Below are 17,169 nucleotides of genomic sequence, written 5' to 3'. Positions count from 1 at the left end.
AGGTCCAAATCGATAATGCTCCTAATTTTGAGTACATACAGAATTACCTTATTATGAAAAAGTAAGATAAGGATACACTTAAAAAGAAATTGAAACCCTCATTTCTTTCGATCCGGGATCGGGATTTGATCCCAGGCCGGGCAGATATTGTATGAATGAATAATACACATGTTTGTTTTCAAGTCTTGAACGCTTAATAATAATTAAGCTTAATGTAATTTAAGTACGTATTTATCTATTTAAGTATGTTTATCCGTAGCCTACCCATAGTACAAGTTTTGCTTAGGTTGGGACTAGATCGATTGGTGTAAATTGTCCCATGATATTATATATTGTATTAAATTATTTGGTTAACGATGTATTTTTAAAGCTAACTTAAATACGTTATCTTCTCAAAAAAAGTCTGAGCAAAGTTCGGTCACCCTTGATACTCAATTCAAAAACCAGTCTTCTTAAATCCAACTTTAATTTAGGCTGAATGTCTTTATTAAAGTCCTATACAGCTCGTAGATTCTAAGCTATTCACCAAACATATTGGCAATCAGTATTGACAACGCGAATGAGATTCATTCATTCTATTTACAAAACTTACAACTAATTCGATTAAAGTCTTCCCACGCGAATCACAATATTTCGGACACCCGAAAAAACGTTCAATAGTCGCTTTTAGGGTTCCGTAATCCAAGGCCCCTAATACTTCCTTGTTTTTTGGTTTGCTCCTCTACCACTCAAAGGTTGACTGGCAGAGATCCCTGCAGGGATAAGTCCGCCTTTGTACTTTTTTTTTATACGACTGGATGGCAAACGAGCAAGTGGGTCTCCTGATGGTAAGAGATCACCACCGCCCATAAACATCTGCAAACCAGGGAATTGCAGATGCGTGCCAACCTAGAGGCCTAAGATGGGATACCTCAAGTGCCAGTAATTTCACCGGCTGTCTTACTCTCCACGCCGAAACACAACAGTGCAAGCACTGCTGCTTCACGGCAAGATTAGCGAGCAAGATGGTGGTAGCAATCCGGGCGGACCTGCACAAGGTCCTACCACCTGCAAAACACAACTTTTATTTATGTAACCTTTTTGTTTTTCCTTTTTGTACAATAAAGTGTATAAACAAACAAACATCCATTCAATTTATTATTTGGCAAAATAATTCATCTCAATCCTTCTTTTTGTTTCACAAATAATTACTTGGCCATATTTAATTTTGCCATTTATAATTTAGTCAAATGTATCGTTTGGCATAACATACTTGTCTCGATATATTGCATAGAAATGAGGGGTTTGAGTCACCAACATGTTTTATTATACTGTAAAATTTGAAGACAGGTTTCACAGCTAGCTGACGTTGGAGCTACTGTGTGGCAGAGAGGTGATAGACGATGAACAGACATACACGTGAGTGAGTCACAACAATTCGAGTACGGAACCATTATAACTTAAGCGGATTTTGATGAAATTTGGCACACATTATTTGTGGAGTACCATTCAAGTGATAATTAGACAAATATCATTTTAAATTGTAAAAAAATCTGTTACAAAGCTACAGCACAAAAGTTTATTTGCTCGATTACCTATTGCAGTGCGGAACCCTTTGTGTATAACCCGGCTCGCACTTGATCGGTTTCTCTAACAATATTTATATAAAAATATACGTCCAAGCTTGTCCAAAGCAATCAATGCAATTTGTCCATCTCTTCTAACGCGCAGATGTTGTTAAGTTGTAGATGCGTCAATGTGTCAATTAATAACTCAGTTACACGGTTACCCAATCTTTAAGCCATGTTTTTGATAATAATATGCTATGTATCAATATTATTTGCTTAAAAGTGTACAGTCAGCTTTAAGAAAAAAATATTTTTATTGTCCATAGGAAGTACCTACCTATTAATTATTGTATGAGAATTCACATACGAAAGGTTCACATCTCTAGAAGAACGCAGACTTGAGCTTTTATTATGTTATTTGACTATAATGTAAACTTAGTAAGTAAAAATAGGATTATCTATGAACTTAGATTGAGTACCCCAAGTGGTCTTAAGCGGGAAGCCTTGTTTCTTTTTAGTTACGACACAGGAAATATGCATGAAACTCAAATTTTCTCTTAAATAATTTAATGTTATCGTAAAAATCATTGGAAAATAACAAGATATGAGCGATTGAAATTTGCATTCCATCTGTTTCTAGAAAAACGATATTTAGTATGTGATTTCTGTGATCGTTTTAGTATATGACTTCGTGCAAAATTACAGCTTTCTAGCATTCATAGTCCCTGAGCAAATCCGCGGAAGGACGGACAGACAGACAGCAAACAGACATGGCGAAACTATAAGGGTTCCGTTTTTGCTATTTTGGCTACGGAACCCTAAAAACGAACCTATCTGTTTCGCAAAGAGGCGGCAACGCTGAGGTGCCCCTCATGTAGCAGGTCTCAATAAGCTATCAGATGACCCAAACCTCCGCGGTGCGCAACTGGCCGCTTGCAAAAGCACAAATTATTGATAGCCTTTTGTTTTGTCCTGTAATTGGCTCGACTATTTCGCAAGGCGTAAGCCGAAATTTGATTTTTTTGGTTATTTCTCCGACCGGCTAACCAGTTACACCCGCTCATCTGCCCCTCAAAAAAATATTACTTGTCATTGGCAAATAGTCCTTCAAATTATTTACCCAATTACTAGGTCGACTATACTGCGGAAGTCACGTAGTAGATAACATATTGAAAATCAATCCGCCGGTGCTAAGGCGATAACGACGTAGTATCACCGAGTCACAACACCTCACGATACCAGAATGCGCAGTGACGATCCTTTTCCATATCTTGACGGATATGGGTAACCTGTTAATGTTTTGCTGTTAAATTCACTTTTAAGGTTCCCTAAGGAACGAACTCGCTTAAAAAATCCATTTATTGCTAGAATAAACATGATTACACAAAAAAGTAAGGGCGTTTGCCACAGGGTTGTCCATTTACCATAACAGGTAGTATAGACACATGAGTGCTTGTTATAGCTGAAATTGAAAAAAATATATATTATGACGTTGACTTGACACTTGAAATTTTCACAGTCCTGTTAGTATTATAAATGGCAGTTTGTGAAAGAATTAACATTATTTTAGGAAATGGAATTACTCTTAACAAACAGATTCAGACTAAATTTGTACAAGATTGGGTATCTGGCTGAAATGACAATACAGCGCTTTTTTGCAAAAATATTAACTGAGCCGACAGACAGGATTATTTTGCACTAGCGTTATTTAAAAAATGTACAGAAAAACTTATTATCTGTTTTCTGTTAATTTAATGTGTTGTTATGTACAATAAAGAGTTTTGAACATGAAAGTACCGTGAGACTCGCTCATATTAAATAGCTAGCTTTTACCCGCGGCTTCGCACGCGTAAACTATTCGGTCTGGTAGTTGCAATTGAAATTTTCGGGATTTTACAAAATTCCCCTGGAAATTTCCAAATTTATATCGTGGTCTTCATTGAGGTTGTGTTGTGAATAACTGTACAAAATTCAAGACTCTAAACCCAGTGCTAAAATTTCAAAATTTTTCCCTATCCAAATTCAAATTCATATCATTTATTCAGTAAATAGGCCGCAATGGGCACTTTTATATGTCATTTTTTTAAATACCAGCACTTTCGGAAAGACCATCATTGCCAAGAAGAATGCGCCGCAAGAAGCTTGGCAGAAAGTCATATTTTCAAAATAAAATAAGTACAAAAAAAATACTTAAAAACTACAGTAAGTATACAATTAAAGAAAAAATTACAAAATAATAATAACAATAATACACGGATGTATGGGATCCCTTAGTTACAAAACTATCCCGTGGAAATATCGGGATAAAAAGTAGCGTATGTGTTATTCCAGACGTCCGGCTACCTACATACCAAATTTCATGCCTCTAAGCCCAGCGGTTGTGATTTCGAGATTTTATCCCTATCCCGTGGGAATATCGAGTCAAAATGTTGCCTTTGTATTATTTCAGACATCCAACTACCTACATACCAAATTTCATGATTCTAAACCCAGCGGTTGTTATTTCAAGATTTTATTCCTATCCCGTGGGATATCGGAATAAAAAGTAGCCTATGTGTTATTCCAGAGGTCCAGCTACCTACATACTAAATTTCATTGCTCAAGCCAGCGGTTGTTATTTTAAGATTTTATCCCTAGGTATCCCGTGAATATCGGGTCAAAAAGTCACCTATGTTTTATTCCAGACGTCCAACTACCTACATACCAAATTTCATGACTCTAAGCCTAGCAGTTGTTATTTCGAGATTTTATCCCTATCCGTGGGAATATTGGGATAAAAAGTAGCGTATGTGTTATTCCAGACGTCCGGCTACCTACATACCAAATTTCATGCCTCTAAGCCCAGCGGTTGTGATTTCGAGATTTTATCCCTATCCCGTGGGAATATCGAGTCAAAATGTTGCCTTTGTATTATTTCAGACATCCAACTACTTACATATCAATTTCATGATTCTAAACCCAGCGGTTGTTATTTCAAGATTTTATTCCTATCCCGTGGGAATATCGGAATAAAAATAGCCTATGTGTTATTCCAGAGGTCCAGCTACCTACATACTAAATTTCATTGCTCAAAGCCCAGCGGTTGTTATTTTAAGATTTTATCCCTAGGTATCCGTGGGAATATCGGGTCAAAAAGTCACCTATGTTTTATTCCAGACGTCCAACTACCTACATACCAAATTTCATGACTCTAAGCCTAGCAGTTGTTATTTCGAGATTTTATCCCTATCCCGTGGGAATATTGTGATAAAAAGTATCCTATGTTTTAATCCAGGTTATAAACTAACTTTCCGCCAATTTCATCCAAATCTGTCCAGCCGTTTAAGCGTGAAAAAGTAACAAACATACTCACTCACTCACTCACTCACAAACTTTCACATTTATAATATTAGTAGGATATTGACCCGGATAACTCACGTCTTAAATCGAGTTTAGCTCGACATGTTTCGGGCTATGGATTAGACGTGAGTTATCCGGGTCGATATAATTTAATAATAAAGAGTTATACAATACAATACAAAAAGCCGAGCTGCGGGTAGAGGCTAGTAAGAAAAATAAAATAAAGTTCAAAATCAAAGAGATTGTTCAGCGTTTCTTGTTTGATTTTAACAATTACATTTATTGTATGCATATAAAATAAGAAGTGGTAGTTAAGTGATTACCCTATGGCCTCTGAAGCAGAGGATAATGTGTTCGAGCCCGTCTCACACCTGTGAGTTGTTCAGAATTTATGTGCAAAACTGTATTTAAAAATTTACTTTTACAAAGCATTTACGGTGAAGGAAAGTCTGGTGAGAAAACCTACACGCTGCTAAGAAATTTAAATGGCAGCGGGCAGTGAAAGTAACGAATCTATTCACTGAATAGATCTTTTGAATTTAAATAGAGACATGACACGAGGTCAAGTCGCCCATCAAACGCTAAATAGGTAAAGATGTTGCAAGAGTTCTATAGCACGCAATTTGTTATCTCCTGGTCGTGTGTGACGGAAAAGAAAGCTTCTATAATTTAGTTTTGAATGGTTTTTAGGTAATTTAGGAAGTTCTGTGATTACATATAAAAAAAATAAAATAAAAACCCGATTGTCTTAAAAATACTGATAAACAGAAAGCGGAATTTTCATGCCACATCTTGACATGCGTCATAGTGACTTCTTAATCGACTTCCGATATACATAATACACACATATATCGATACACAACATAGTTACTAAAGAAGATTAAAAGTAGAGGTAATCAATAGGCGGCATTAAGTTAAAGAACGATCTTCATAAGTGCTTGTTATAGCCCTAAATTGAATAAAGATATTTTGACTTTGACTTTGACTTTCGGACAGTTGATAATGTGAAATTAACACGTACAATTTTTTTTTTATTTCACATTGAAATTCTGTTGTAATGTTAACAAGTGTTCCAAATGTCTCATTAAAGAAATAGAGTTTTTTTTATATTTTCCGGTTTTAAACTACTTCTTTTACTGTCAAATATCCATTTGTATGCGGAAAAAGAACGCTCTATATAACATGATCAATTACGTCAATCTAATTTAAAGTCTAATATATCGACATCGTTTAGGTAGAGTCGATAAATGAGAAGTCACTATGACAGATCAAAAATGCCGTGAAAATTCTGACCTCTGCTGGTAAAAAATAAAAAGGAAAAATAAGTCTAGCAAATAAAATAAAAAAAATTGAGCCTTTAAAAATTGTGACTATTCAAAATTCTCACTAGTGGGTCTCGAATGTTTTAGTTACGCAACAGAGCGCCAGTATACTAGACTTATTTTTAATTTTCAAATTTTATTTCAAGTTTTTTTAATGCAGTCGGGTCTTGATTTTTTTAATTAATTTATTTATTCTACGAGCTTCTAAGAGTTTTACGCATCGATTTATGGTTTTGCGAGCCTAATGTTTTTAGATTTTATTTGATTATACTTACCCATATTGTTACGAGTACATTTAAAACTACAAATTTCACCCGTAAACTTTGCTTACAATTTAATCTTTTATTTTGCCGTATATATTTATTTAGAAAAAAATATGACCATTTTAAATTCATCATTATCCCCATATCAAAATTTAGCACAGTTTTTCACACATAGCTATTATCACAGATATGATTTCAAGTACTTCGAAGCCCATTTCGAACCTATTACTACCGGAATTTCACGTTTTTAGAGCTACGGAACCGCACTTGTGTCAGCTTTTCGCATTAGCCGAGTTTGAAACCTAATCAAATATTTTGCACAAAGCCAACCTTGACAAGTAAATATATTTATTGTGTTTGATAAAGATAACACATCTAATAAGGAAAGCGTCGATTCACTTTGATAACGTCAGATAGCGTAAAACAGTATAAACAAAAAGTTTTCTTATCCTATTATCGCACGAAAATACTGATAAAATTGATGTCAGAAAACAATTTTGTGTCAATGCAATAGTCAACATGTAATTTATGTGTGGCTCTCTCATTATTAACGTTAAGGTCTTAACCAATACAGTGTATCATACCATGACCGTAACAGGAACGTTTCAGGCACGGCATGTCACGCAACTCTTACTACAACCATGTCAGCGGCGTGTCATACCCATAAGAAGCGTATCGGCACCGTACATAGCACGTGACGGCGACCGGCATAGTCTCTACTATACTATGTTTAACTTTCGTGGTTTTTACTCATAAATAGTTAATAGTACATTGTGTCTTAAGGGCGGTAAATAAGGAATTACGAACGAGAGTCTATTAGAAGCCCGAAGTCGAAGACTGAGGGCTTTAATGAGTCGATGTTCGTAATTCTAGTACCGCCGTGCGACATACAATGTTTTTCATCACATTTGCAAGTAAAATTTTATATTTGAAAAAAAAATATAATTCTTCCAAATATTGGCGACACCTTAGGCTGTGCTCTTGGCAGCGCCGCCCTCTACCTCCCCTCCCTCGGCATGCGCCGCAACGTGCGTGTGCATGTGGTGGTCCATGTGGTCCTGCAGCAACGCCATCAGTACGGGCACCGACTCATTTACCGACCTTGGGCTTCATGGCAAGAAAATGTGTACGCGCAATGACTCATTTACCGACCACGGGTTTCATGACAAGCACATTAAGGTCGAGGGTTTTATTTGGGGGTTGCAACCAAGGTAGCCTGCATGTTACGACACTGTTTACGAGCAAGTGTGATGAAAATAATAAAATGACGCCGACAACGTGATAAGTCCTGTTTTAGTATTTAACTATCATCTCATACTTTTAATCTTCTTCTTCTTATGGCTCTCCATTATTGGAGATCAAACTCTGCAAACTGTTTCCGCAGGGCTACTACGAAACTCGAAACTCGAAGTTTGTGTCGTGCGGTCCTTCTGACACATACTATTTAATACGAGAGCGAAAGGGACGGTACGATACGAACTTCGAGTTTCGAGTTTAGCCCTGCCGGTCTCTAGCCAAGCGAAATAGCTCCCCAACGCTGGCTATTCTGTCCATTCGCGTTTGTTGCGAAGCCAGGACTTCTTTCTTCTTCCAGCACGCCTCTTTCCCTCCACTTTGCCATCATTATTAATTGGAGCAGTTGGCATCGGGTATTTCTTATTACGTGGCCAACCAACTTTACGTAATTTGATGGCTTAAATAGTTCTCGGTTTTTCCGGCGTGCTATAAATACAGTCTCGTTGGTTTATTTCTGTGTCCACCTGATGCGAAGCATGCGCCGTTAGCGTTGTTCTGCCTTTTCGCAGAAATTAGTTTGGCCGAATATTACTTGCCAACCAACGTTTCGCCGAAGATTCGTATTTTTTTTTTAATATTTCTTTTTAAATATCCAAAACAAGAGTTTAATGAAAAATAATATTGAACTGAAAATGGCATCCTTGCAAATATATGTTTTCAAAATTTGACCGAAGACTCAGTAATTGCCGTTTTTCGAAATCTAACACACACATTTGGTACAAGATTGATACCGTGATCAAAAAGCCGTATTATATCAAAAAGTCAAACATTGTGGCGTGTGCCACAAAACGCTTTATTATATAGTTCACAAACCAAAAACACACGGAAATGATACGCTTACCCATATTAACTTATTATGTTACATAGTACTAAACGAAACCCTTATTCAATAAATTTTGTTGAATAAAACATTTGGGAAACATTGTACAACGAAATGAATATTACGCCAACCAAACATTCTACTAACCGAAGTTGGCAATTTGAAAATGGACTTTATAACAAACATACCAAATGTACAGTTGGTAACTGTGAGATTGGGAAATAAAACTAAACATTTAATAAGTTGGCGAGTGGTCATTCGGGCGAAATGAAATTATTCGAAAAGTCGGTTGGGAAGTAATATTCGCGCGAAACAATAATCTGCGAAAAATTAGAGAACCGCCGGTAGCACCAAATTTTCGAACAAAATTATGACAAAACACACTGCGCAAAGCCACAAAAACTCGTCATAAAATTCTCAGTAGGTAGTGAATGTGGTAGGGATTGTCCCCTGTTCATACAATAAGTTAACCCATTAACGGCTGATTTTTTTCAGGTCTCTGATTTTGGTATTTTTTATTTGTCATTATACTTATTAAGTAAACCTAAGAATTATAAATTTGAAATCGAAATTGAAATCCAACCTTTTGTCACTATTGTGCATTTTTCAAATTTTTCCACCCACCGGTTTAGATTTTAGAAGGGGGGGGAGGACAAATCACTGAATCGAAAAATCATCTTAGCAAACCCCTAATGATTTTAAAAGACCTATCCAACGACTCCACGCTATGGGGTTGGATGAGAAAAAAAATCACCCCCACTTTACGTCTACGGGAGGTACCCTAAAAAAATTTTGTTTGAATTTTGTATTGTACTATTTTGTCGGCATAGTTTACATATATATCCGTACAAAATAACAGCTTTCTAGCATTGATAGTCCCTGAGCAAAGCCGCGGATGGTCGGATGGACGGACGGACAGACAGACAGACAGACAGAGAGACACTTCGTTTTGCCATTTTGCCTCCGGAACCCTAAAAATCATAGTCATATGTTTTAGCATTTGTTAAGAAAAAATATTAAAGAAAGATATAATTTTGCAAAGTTATAATTGCGTATGGAATGTATAATGTATTATGGATCTTCTTGCAATAAGGCATACACCATCTTTCCCCAAAGTTATGAAATAGTTCAGGCAATGATATTGCTGAAAGCTCCCTTACTTAGCATAACCTTCAGGAATCATTACCGATTCACGAGTTACATCTTGACAGGTCTGGAGGGCAAACGAGCAACGTGGGTTTCCTGATGGTAAGAGATCGGGTATTGCAGACGCGTTGCCAACCTAGAGGCCTAAGATGTGATACCTCAACGTGCCAGTAATTTTCACGGCTGTCTTACTCTCCACGCCGAAACACAAACAGTGCAAGCACTGCTGCATCATGGCAGGATTAGCGAGCAAGATGGTGGTAGCAATCCGGGCGGACCTTGCACAAGGTCCTACCAACTGCCACCTATGTTTTGTTTAACTATCTTGCGGTTTATTGATGCGCCCTATAATAATAATAACAGAGAAAGTCCCATACTACAAATACAAGCCCCAGACAGTTCTAGAAAACGGTGACTACAAATATATTGGGACCGAACCATCATGACTGATAAAACGATTCACTGCAATAGACCAGACATCACTATTTTAAATAAGAGAGAAAAGTTAGTATATATTAATTGACATTGCCATCTGCAAACACATAAACTACAAAATACCCACACAGAAAAAATAGCTAAGTACACCGATCTCTCCATAGAAATTAAAACACAGTGTAAGTCCGCACCGTAAAAACAATTCCTATCATCTCTCCACAACAGGTGTCATACCGAAAACACTCCATTGAGAGCCTCCAGGCACTCAATATGCACTCAGCCACATACACTCTATTACAAAAGCAGTCATCTTTAAACACTTGCCGCCAGTTGCCGCATAGTACGAAAATTCCTTTCTATATATACACAGTTACAATTAGAAATTAGTTTGGTACATATTTTAAAGCACTTGGCTTAGGCCCGTGCAACATTTTACCTCCTAATAGGAGAGATAACAAAAAGTTAAACAACAATAATAATAATAATAATAATAATTCTTTATTTCCATAAAAAGGCACAAGTATCTTAGACTAATATATGTAGTAACTAGACAAAATCGTAAATAAAGTGGGCCACAGCTGCCAAACTAGGTGTGAACCTGTATTTCAGCAGTCGGAGCTCTTCCATGAGGTCAATAAATGTGCTGAAATCTAGCAACAACATAATTCCACAACAATTGTCAAAAGGATTAGAATAGAGAGAACATCATATGTATAACTTAACAGAACTAAAAATAAGAAATAAGAAATAGCAACCCTTATCATTATGTGTGTGTGTGTGTGTGTGTGTGTGTGTGTGTGTGTGTGTGTGTGTTGTGTGTGTGTGTGTGTGTGCTCGAATGTGTCCGTGTGCAGTATGCTGAGAAAGACACTAACGAAGAACAATAAAAAGTTCCTCAGTTTCCTCATAAGTAAATTTTTTAAGCAAGTTTTTTACTTCATGTTTACATTCAATCGTATTTAGTCGATGTACAAATTTTAGCTTATTAATTTTATTATATATATAAGGACCTAGAAAACTGAAAAATCTCTTTATAAACGAAGTGCGGAATTTTAGAGGCTGATTTATATAATGGTAATTTCTTCGTTTTATTTTCATTAGATTGATTTATCATAAATGAGGCTATGAGCGCTATTCGTCCGAAGAAATCGAATCTGAAGAAGATTCGACCGACGTGCACGCTTACTACCTGTATTTTATCGAAGGCTCTGCTTTAACTTCCAAGATTAGTTTTGCACCGTTTTCGTCTACGTGAATTCGTCCGAGTCGTCTTTATCACCCGAGTCTTCGTCAGAAGGAAGGTTCAGGAGGCTCCAAAAATAAAGAGTATTCTTCATAACCAGTCCTTTTCTAAAATTGCTAGTGTTTCGTGCAAAGTAAAGTCCCCAATAAACATAATCATTTATTCTATAATGAATAAACATATAAACAGGTAAATGTAACAATTACGCATCAAAACACGGAAAACACGAAATTTTAAAGTAACTCGAAAAGACACGGTATCGGGCTACGGGTGCCGTTTGGCATCGGCGAACAAGATTTACTTGTGAAATGAACAAAAAGAGTGTCTACTTAATTAATTCTTTAAGTAATGGTACTATAATATTTACTAACTCTGCTTAACACAAAAATAATAACCGCCTATCATAAATAACAAAATTGCAAAACATTTTGTTGAAAGCACTATCAATTTTTATTTATTTAAACAATGAATTTTTACATAAAAATAAAATAAAAAAACATATAAAATTAACTAAAACGGGCTTCCTCATCCAATGGCAGCGCAGCGCGGGCATTTGTGCCTAAGACGCTAGCGGCGTTGCCTCGTTGCACTGCAAGGCTCAGTCTTTGCCCTTTGGGCGAAGAAAAAAGCCTGCTCTTTGGTCGCCGGTCGATCAATTTTTTGCACATATATTCAAACACTAATGTTTACCTTGAATACTTTATTTTACTTTTCAACTAATCACAAATAGCCGCAAATTTTACTAAGTTGCTTAGTAACTAGAGATAGAGACAAAACCATACGAGTGCAAGGTGGACTCGCGTTCCGAGGGTTCCGTGCAAATTTGTAGACTCATCAAGCCAATATACTCTTTAAACGGCCGTTTGTATAAAAATCTAGTGTTAGAAGAGCTCTGCTTGCAAGTAAAATTTTCGCGGTGTGAGACCATTTTATAATGGTGGTTGAAGACTCCTTTCATTATAGCTAAATTTTTGTTTTTGTTACTTAATGTTGTTGTGGCAATAGAAATACACATGTTATATTTATTTCAGCTGCCTCTATCTTTTACGGTTTTTGAGATACCACCATGTGACTGACAGACAGATAGATGGACGGACAGTGTAGCGACATTGATAGGGTACCTACTGTTTAAGTCACCCTTTGGATATCGAACTTTAAGAAGCACGCAAGTTCTTCGCTATAAGGCTATAATTTGGCCTTACTGACGAAAATTTCACAAAAACTACAAGTCTTCTGGTGACCATTTAAACAAATTTTAATTTTAGAAAAGGAATGATTATATAATCATAACTGCCAAAAAATTAACACATGTCAGTTTTAAATGACATTTAATTATGTGATTACCTTTAATGACGAGCTAAACAGTGGCTCCCAAAGTGTCCCCGATCGCGGCTCACCTAAATTACTAAGTTTGGGACCCGCTCTACGTTGTCATTACATCAGCTACATGAGAATGCCTTTTTTGGGACTTTAATGGGTTATACTTGTTTCTGGGGCCCACCGGTGGGTCACGACCCATAGTTTGGGAAATCAGAACTAAAGTCTAATCGTAATCATGATGCTATTAGATAGGTACGTAGAAATAACGAGCACTAATTAAAATTAATATCATTACCATTAAAATGTAAGGTTTATTATCTCATACTCAGCAAGTCTGCGTCACTTTTCTCATCACCGACAGGAAAATACAGCCGAAAAAACTGCGTATCAGAGTGGAACCTTATCGCTGTAAATGTCTTGTTGACATTACATAGGTACTACTGAAGAAATCACCTAAAATTATTATGCAGAGGTTCCACTCTGGCATGCGATAAAATTTCCTCCACTGCAACGTGGTGGCCTAGTGGTTTGACCTATCGCCTCTCAAGCAGAGGGTCGTGGGTTTAAACCCCGGCTCGCACCTCTGAGTTTTCGAAATTCATGTGCGGAATTACATTTGAAATTTACCACGAGCTTTACGGTGAAGGAAAACATCGTGACTGCACAAACCTGCGAAGCAATTCAATGGCGTGTGTGAAGTTCCCGATCCGCACAGGGCCCGTGTGGGCACTATGGCCCAAGCCCTCTCCTTCTGATAGGAGGCCTGTGCCCAGTAGTGGGACGTATGTAGCTGGGATGATGATGAACACGAATTTGCAAAATAGACACAAAAAGGGAATCAGGCTCAGCACAAAGTTAAAAATTGCTTTGCAACGCTGATATTCCGCCAGTGCCCTGACCTTGACAGTTTCTAAAACTAAACCTAATCTGATATTAAATTCAACCATACGGGTAAAAAATTTAAAAAATCAAAAAACCCGACTGCCTTAAAAATACTAAAATGAAGAAAACAAGTCTAGTGGGCTAGAACTTTGTTAAGTAGCTAACTTAAAGTTCAACAGTCGGGCCCATTAGGTAATGATTTTTGAGCGTCACTATTTAAATGGGTCCCGACTGTTGAACTTTAAGTTAGCTACTTAACAAAGTTCTAACCCACTAGACTTGTTTTCTTCATTTTAGTATTTTTAAGGCAGTCGGGTTTTTTGATTTTTTAAATTTATTATTTTATTTCCCACTTTTCTGTGAAAATGGTATATAAAAACGATTATAAACTATATATATATTTAGAATGGTCTAATTATAAGATAAGATAAGATACCCACTTTTAGGTTACAATTTGGCGCCAAAAATCCGCCATTTTGATTTTTCAAGAATGTCATGTATGTCATGTAGAGCGTCACTCGCGTCATCAAGACGAATCCAATGACGTATCAATTATCAAAATCGGTTCAGCCATTGAGTAGTTACGAGAGGACATAGGAATAGACATACATACATACATACGCGCCAGCACGTACGTTCATACATACATACACACATACGCGCTTCGCAGTCGGGTAAAAAACGGGTCATAACAATAACCTACACACAAAATAATGTACAAACAGTAACAATAATAAAAATAAAAACAAGAATTGTCGGTCGCACTACAATGCAGAACACAATAAACTGTCCTCTAAGGCATATTTTTCTGTAAGCAAATATACCTGATGCCGATATATCAGAGAAGAAAATAATTGTATTTATCAGATTGACTTGTAAGTGATGATATTCTGATGTTTTAAGACATACAATTAACATTTGAACCTTGGGCCGGTAAAGGAATTCGTAAACGTAATCGCAAATTAAATTGCAGAAAGAATAAGCTCAAACTAAAACCTTTTCGTAATAATTATCCTAACTATATACTAATAGATACTGATGCGGTTTGGTATCGGCTAAACAGCTGTATTATTTTATATCTAGTTGAATATAAATGTAGGAATTGTAAATCTTGGAGAGAGGCGTCCGTCGACTCCAATGACTTATTTTATTCTGACCACGTCAACACGGATACTCCATAACACGTTGGCTTCATAATCAGTGATGATTTAATACTGTTTTCACATTTCGATAAGGATTTTTGGTTTCGATGGATGACCGTGTATAATTCAGTAGATACGGTATCGCCGATTTATCACATATCAAAATTTCTTTATCAATGTAGCGACGGTTGGTTGAAAATATTTTGTAATACACCAGTTTATGTTGTGAGGAAGATGTGTTTTGAAACGAATTCAGCGTAAATAAACATTCACAATGAAGTTTATTTGAAGCCGACTTCAAAGGCGGAGTTGTTTTAAGAGTTAATACTTCTATTTCAAAACCATGTGCGTGGGCGATCACTTGAGGATGTTTGGTTAATGAGCAACTCCGTCTTCCGGGCGGTAAACACATCTAAAGGTCTTTTCATTTCGTTTTCAATTGATTTGGAATAGCTTAATATTTATCTTCATTTTCTATTGCACTCAGTTTATCTGTGCTTTGTAGTAAAAATTCACCTTGTGGCATTAAAGACTTGCTTTTGTTGCAATAATCCCAAAAAAATAACTAAACATATATTATTTATTCATTGCCTATTTATTATCTGTATAGTTAGGTACAGGAAAAATAAAATCAAGTTGTAAAGGTGACAATATTTTCATTTTATTAATTCATTATAACTCTCTTATCTTAATCCTTCGACTACGTCAATAAATACACATTTCTTCAAATATCTACATTTATACAATCAATTATGATAACGGAATGCTAGGATACGGGCACAACGATGGCTACTGATAGTATAAACATGTTCAGAGCTACACTCGCTAAGGAGATTACCTCGTAATCCACAGGCACACTAATTATTCTAGATCACAGATAGGAACGTCGGTCCAGGCTCCTTGAGATGTCAAGTCAGTGCCGGCTGAGGACTGTGACAGGTTTGTAAATGTGCGGTGTCAGGGGGTGGTGCGAAGGCGATGGGAGCTCGGGGCTCGACGCTCCGGAGGTGGGGGGCGAATGCGCCATCATAGGAGGCGACGGAGGTAGAAGAGGCGATGTCTGCGCCATCATAGCAGATGTTTGAGCTAGGTGGGAGCTCTGCAGCAAAGAGTTTTGGTTCAGGAAAGGGCCCGACGGCAACCGTTCGTAGAGCGCTGGCGAATAAGGCAGGGCACCGTAACCTATGGCTTCACCGCGGAATGCGGGATGCATTGCACTAGGAGCGACCGGAGGCGTCTTCATTTGAAGTGGAGCGTATCTTTGATATAATAGTTGGGAGTAGAGGCCGACGAGCTGCGAGTAGGTGGCGGGTGGGTAGGCGCCGGGCGGAGGTCCGCCGGGGAAGAGCGGCCGCTTGAAGCAGGCGAGGCGGGAGCGCCCGTTCAGCGCCGAGCGCCGCCGCAACTTGCCTGTTGTTCCCCCAATGAACACATCTTCTGCCGACGCGTCCAACATCCAGTAGTTGCCTTTGCCAGGATCGTCGTAGTGACGAGGAACTTTCACGAAACATTTGTTCAAGCTCAAGTTGTGGCGAATTGAGTTCTGCCAGCCCTGCCTGTTCTCCCTGTAGTACGGGAAGTTGGTCATGATGTATTCATAAATTCCGTTCAACGTTAGCCTCTTTTCAGCGCTGTTGCGGATCGCCATCATAATCAAAGCGTTGTAGCTGTACGCTGGTTTTTCATGTTTCTTGTCCTTTTTGTCTTCATCAGACTTGGGTTTGGTGCAGTCGACGGGTTCGGTTCCCGTGACGTCTAACTCGGAATCACTGAGGTCTTCAGAGGGTGATGCGCCAGTGGAGGAGGCGGCCGGCGAAGGCGGCGCCTTGGTCTCGTGGCTCATCAGTATAGACTTGATACTAAAATCTCCTTCGAACTTCACCATGTTTTCACTTGTTATGTTTCACTTTTATTATATATGTGTAGCCAGAGCGCGGCGTGTGCACTAGTCGCGAGCGACGCAACGACTGACGGGCGAGAGGGGCGGGCGCCGGTATTTATACTGCGCGCGCGCGGCCCGCCTCTGCGAGAGCTGCTCGTATTAACGTCCAATCACGCCACGAGCTTTCTGGTACATAGCGCCACGCCTCGCAAGCTCCCCTAAGCTTCGTTATTTTATTTTGCTCCCGTTGCGTGCGGACTGCAACTGTTCATCTCATTTTTTCTCAGCAATTATGAGGCATCGTCCCGAGCTTTCAAACTAGTAACACCAGTTCTCTAGTCTTCTCAAAGTGTTTCATACGCTAGTCTAGTGTCATGTTTGATGTGGTTAAACGCTAAGCAATATCGCTAATCAGTAAACATTGTAGCATTATTAACATAAATGAATCACTTTACAATTTGCCAATAAATGATTACTGGGCATTTTTTCGATAATCGTGTTGGACTTGGATGTGCGATCACACCATCTAATA

General features: G+C 37.9%; 1 protein-coding gene across 1 annotated transcript; it reads right to left on the bottom strand.

Moving 5' to 3' along the window:
* Positions 1-15,381: 15,381 nt before the first annotated feature.
* On the bottom strand, positions 15,382-16,734 carry LOC141431668 (fork head domain transcription factor slp2-like). Its single transcript, XM_074092849.1, has one exon. The coding sequence runs from the start codon at positions 16,638-16,640 to the stop codon at positions 15,669-15,671; it is 972 nt and encodes a 323-aa protein (XP_073948950.1). The 5' UTR covers positions 16,641-16,734; the 3' UTR covers positions 15,382-15,668.
* Positions 16,735-17,169: the final 435 nt, after the last annotated feature.

Source organism: Choristoneura fumiferana, chromosome 10 (genome assembly GCF_025370935.1).
Source record: "Choristoneura fumiferana chromosome 10, NRCan_CFum_1, whole genome shotgun sequence".
Lineage (NCBI taxonomy): Eukaryota > Metazoa > Arthropoda > Insecta > Lepidoptera > Tortricidae > Choristoneura > Choristoneura fumiferana.
This window is presented reverse-complemented; position numbering and strand designations above follow the sequence as displayed.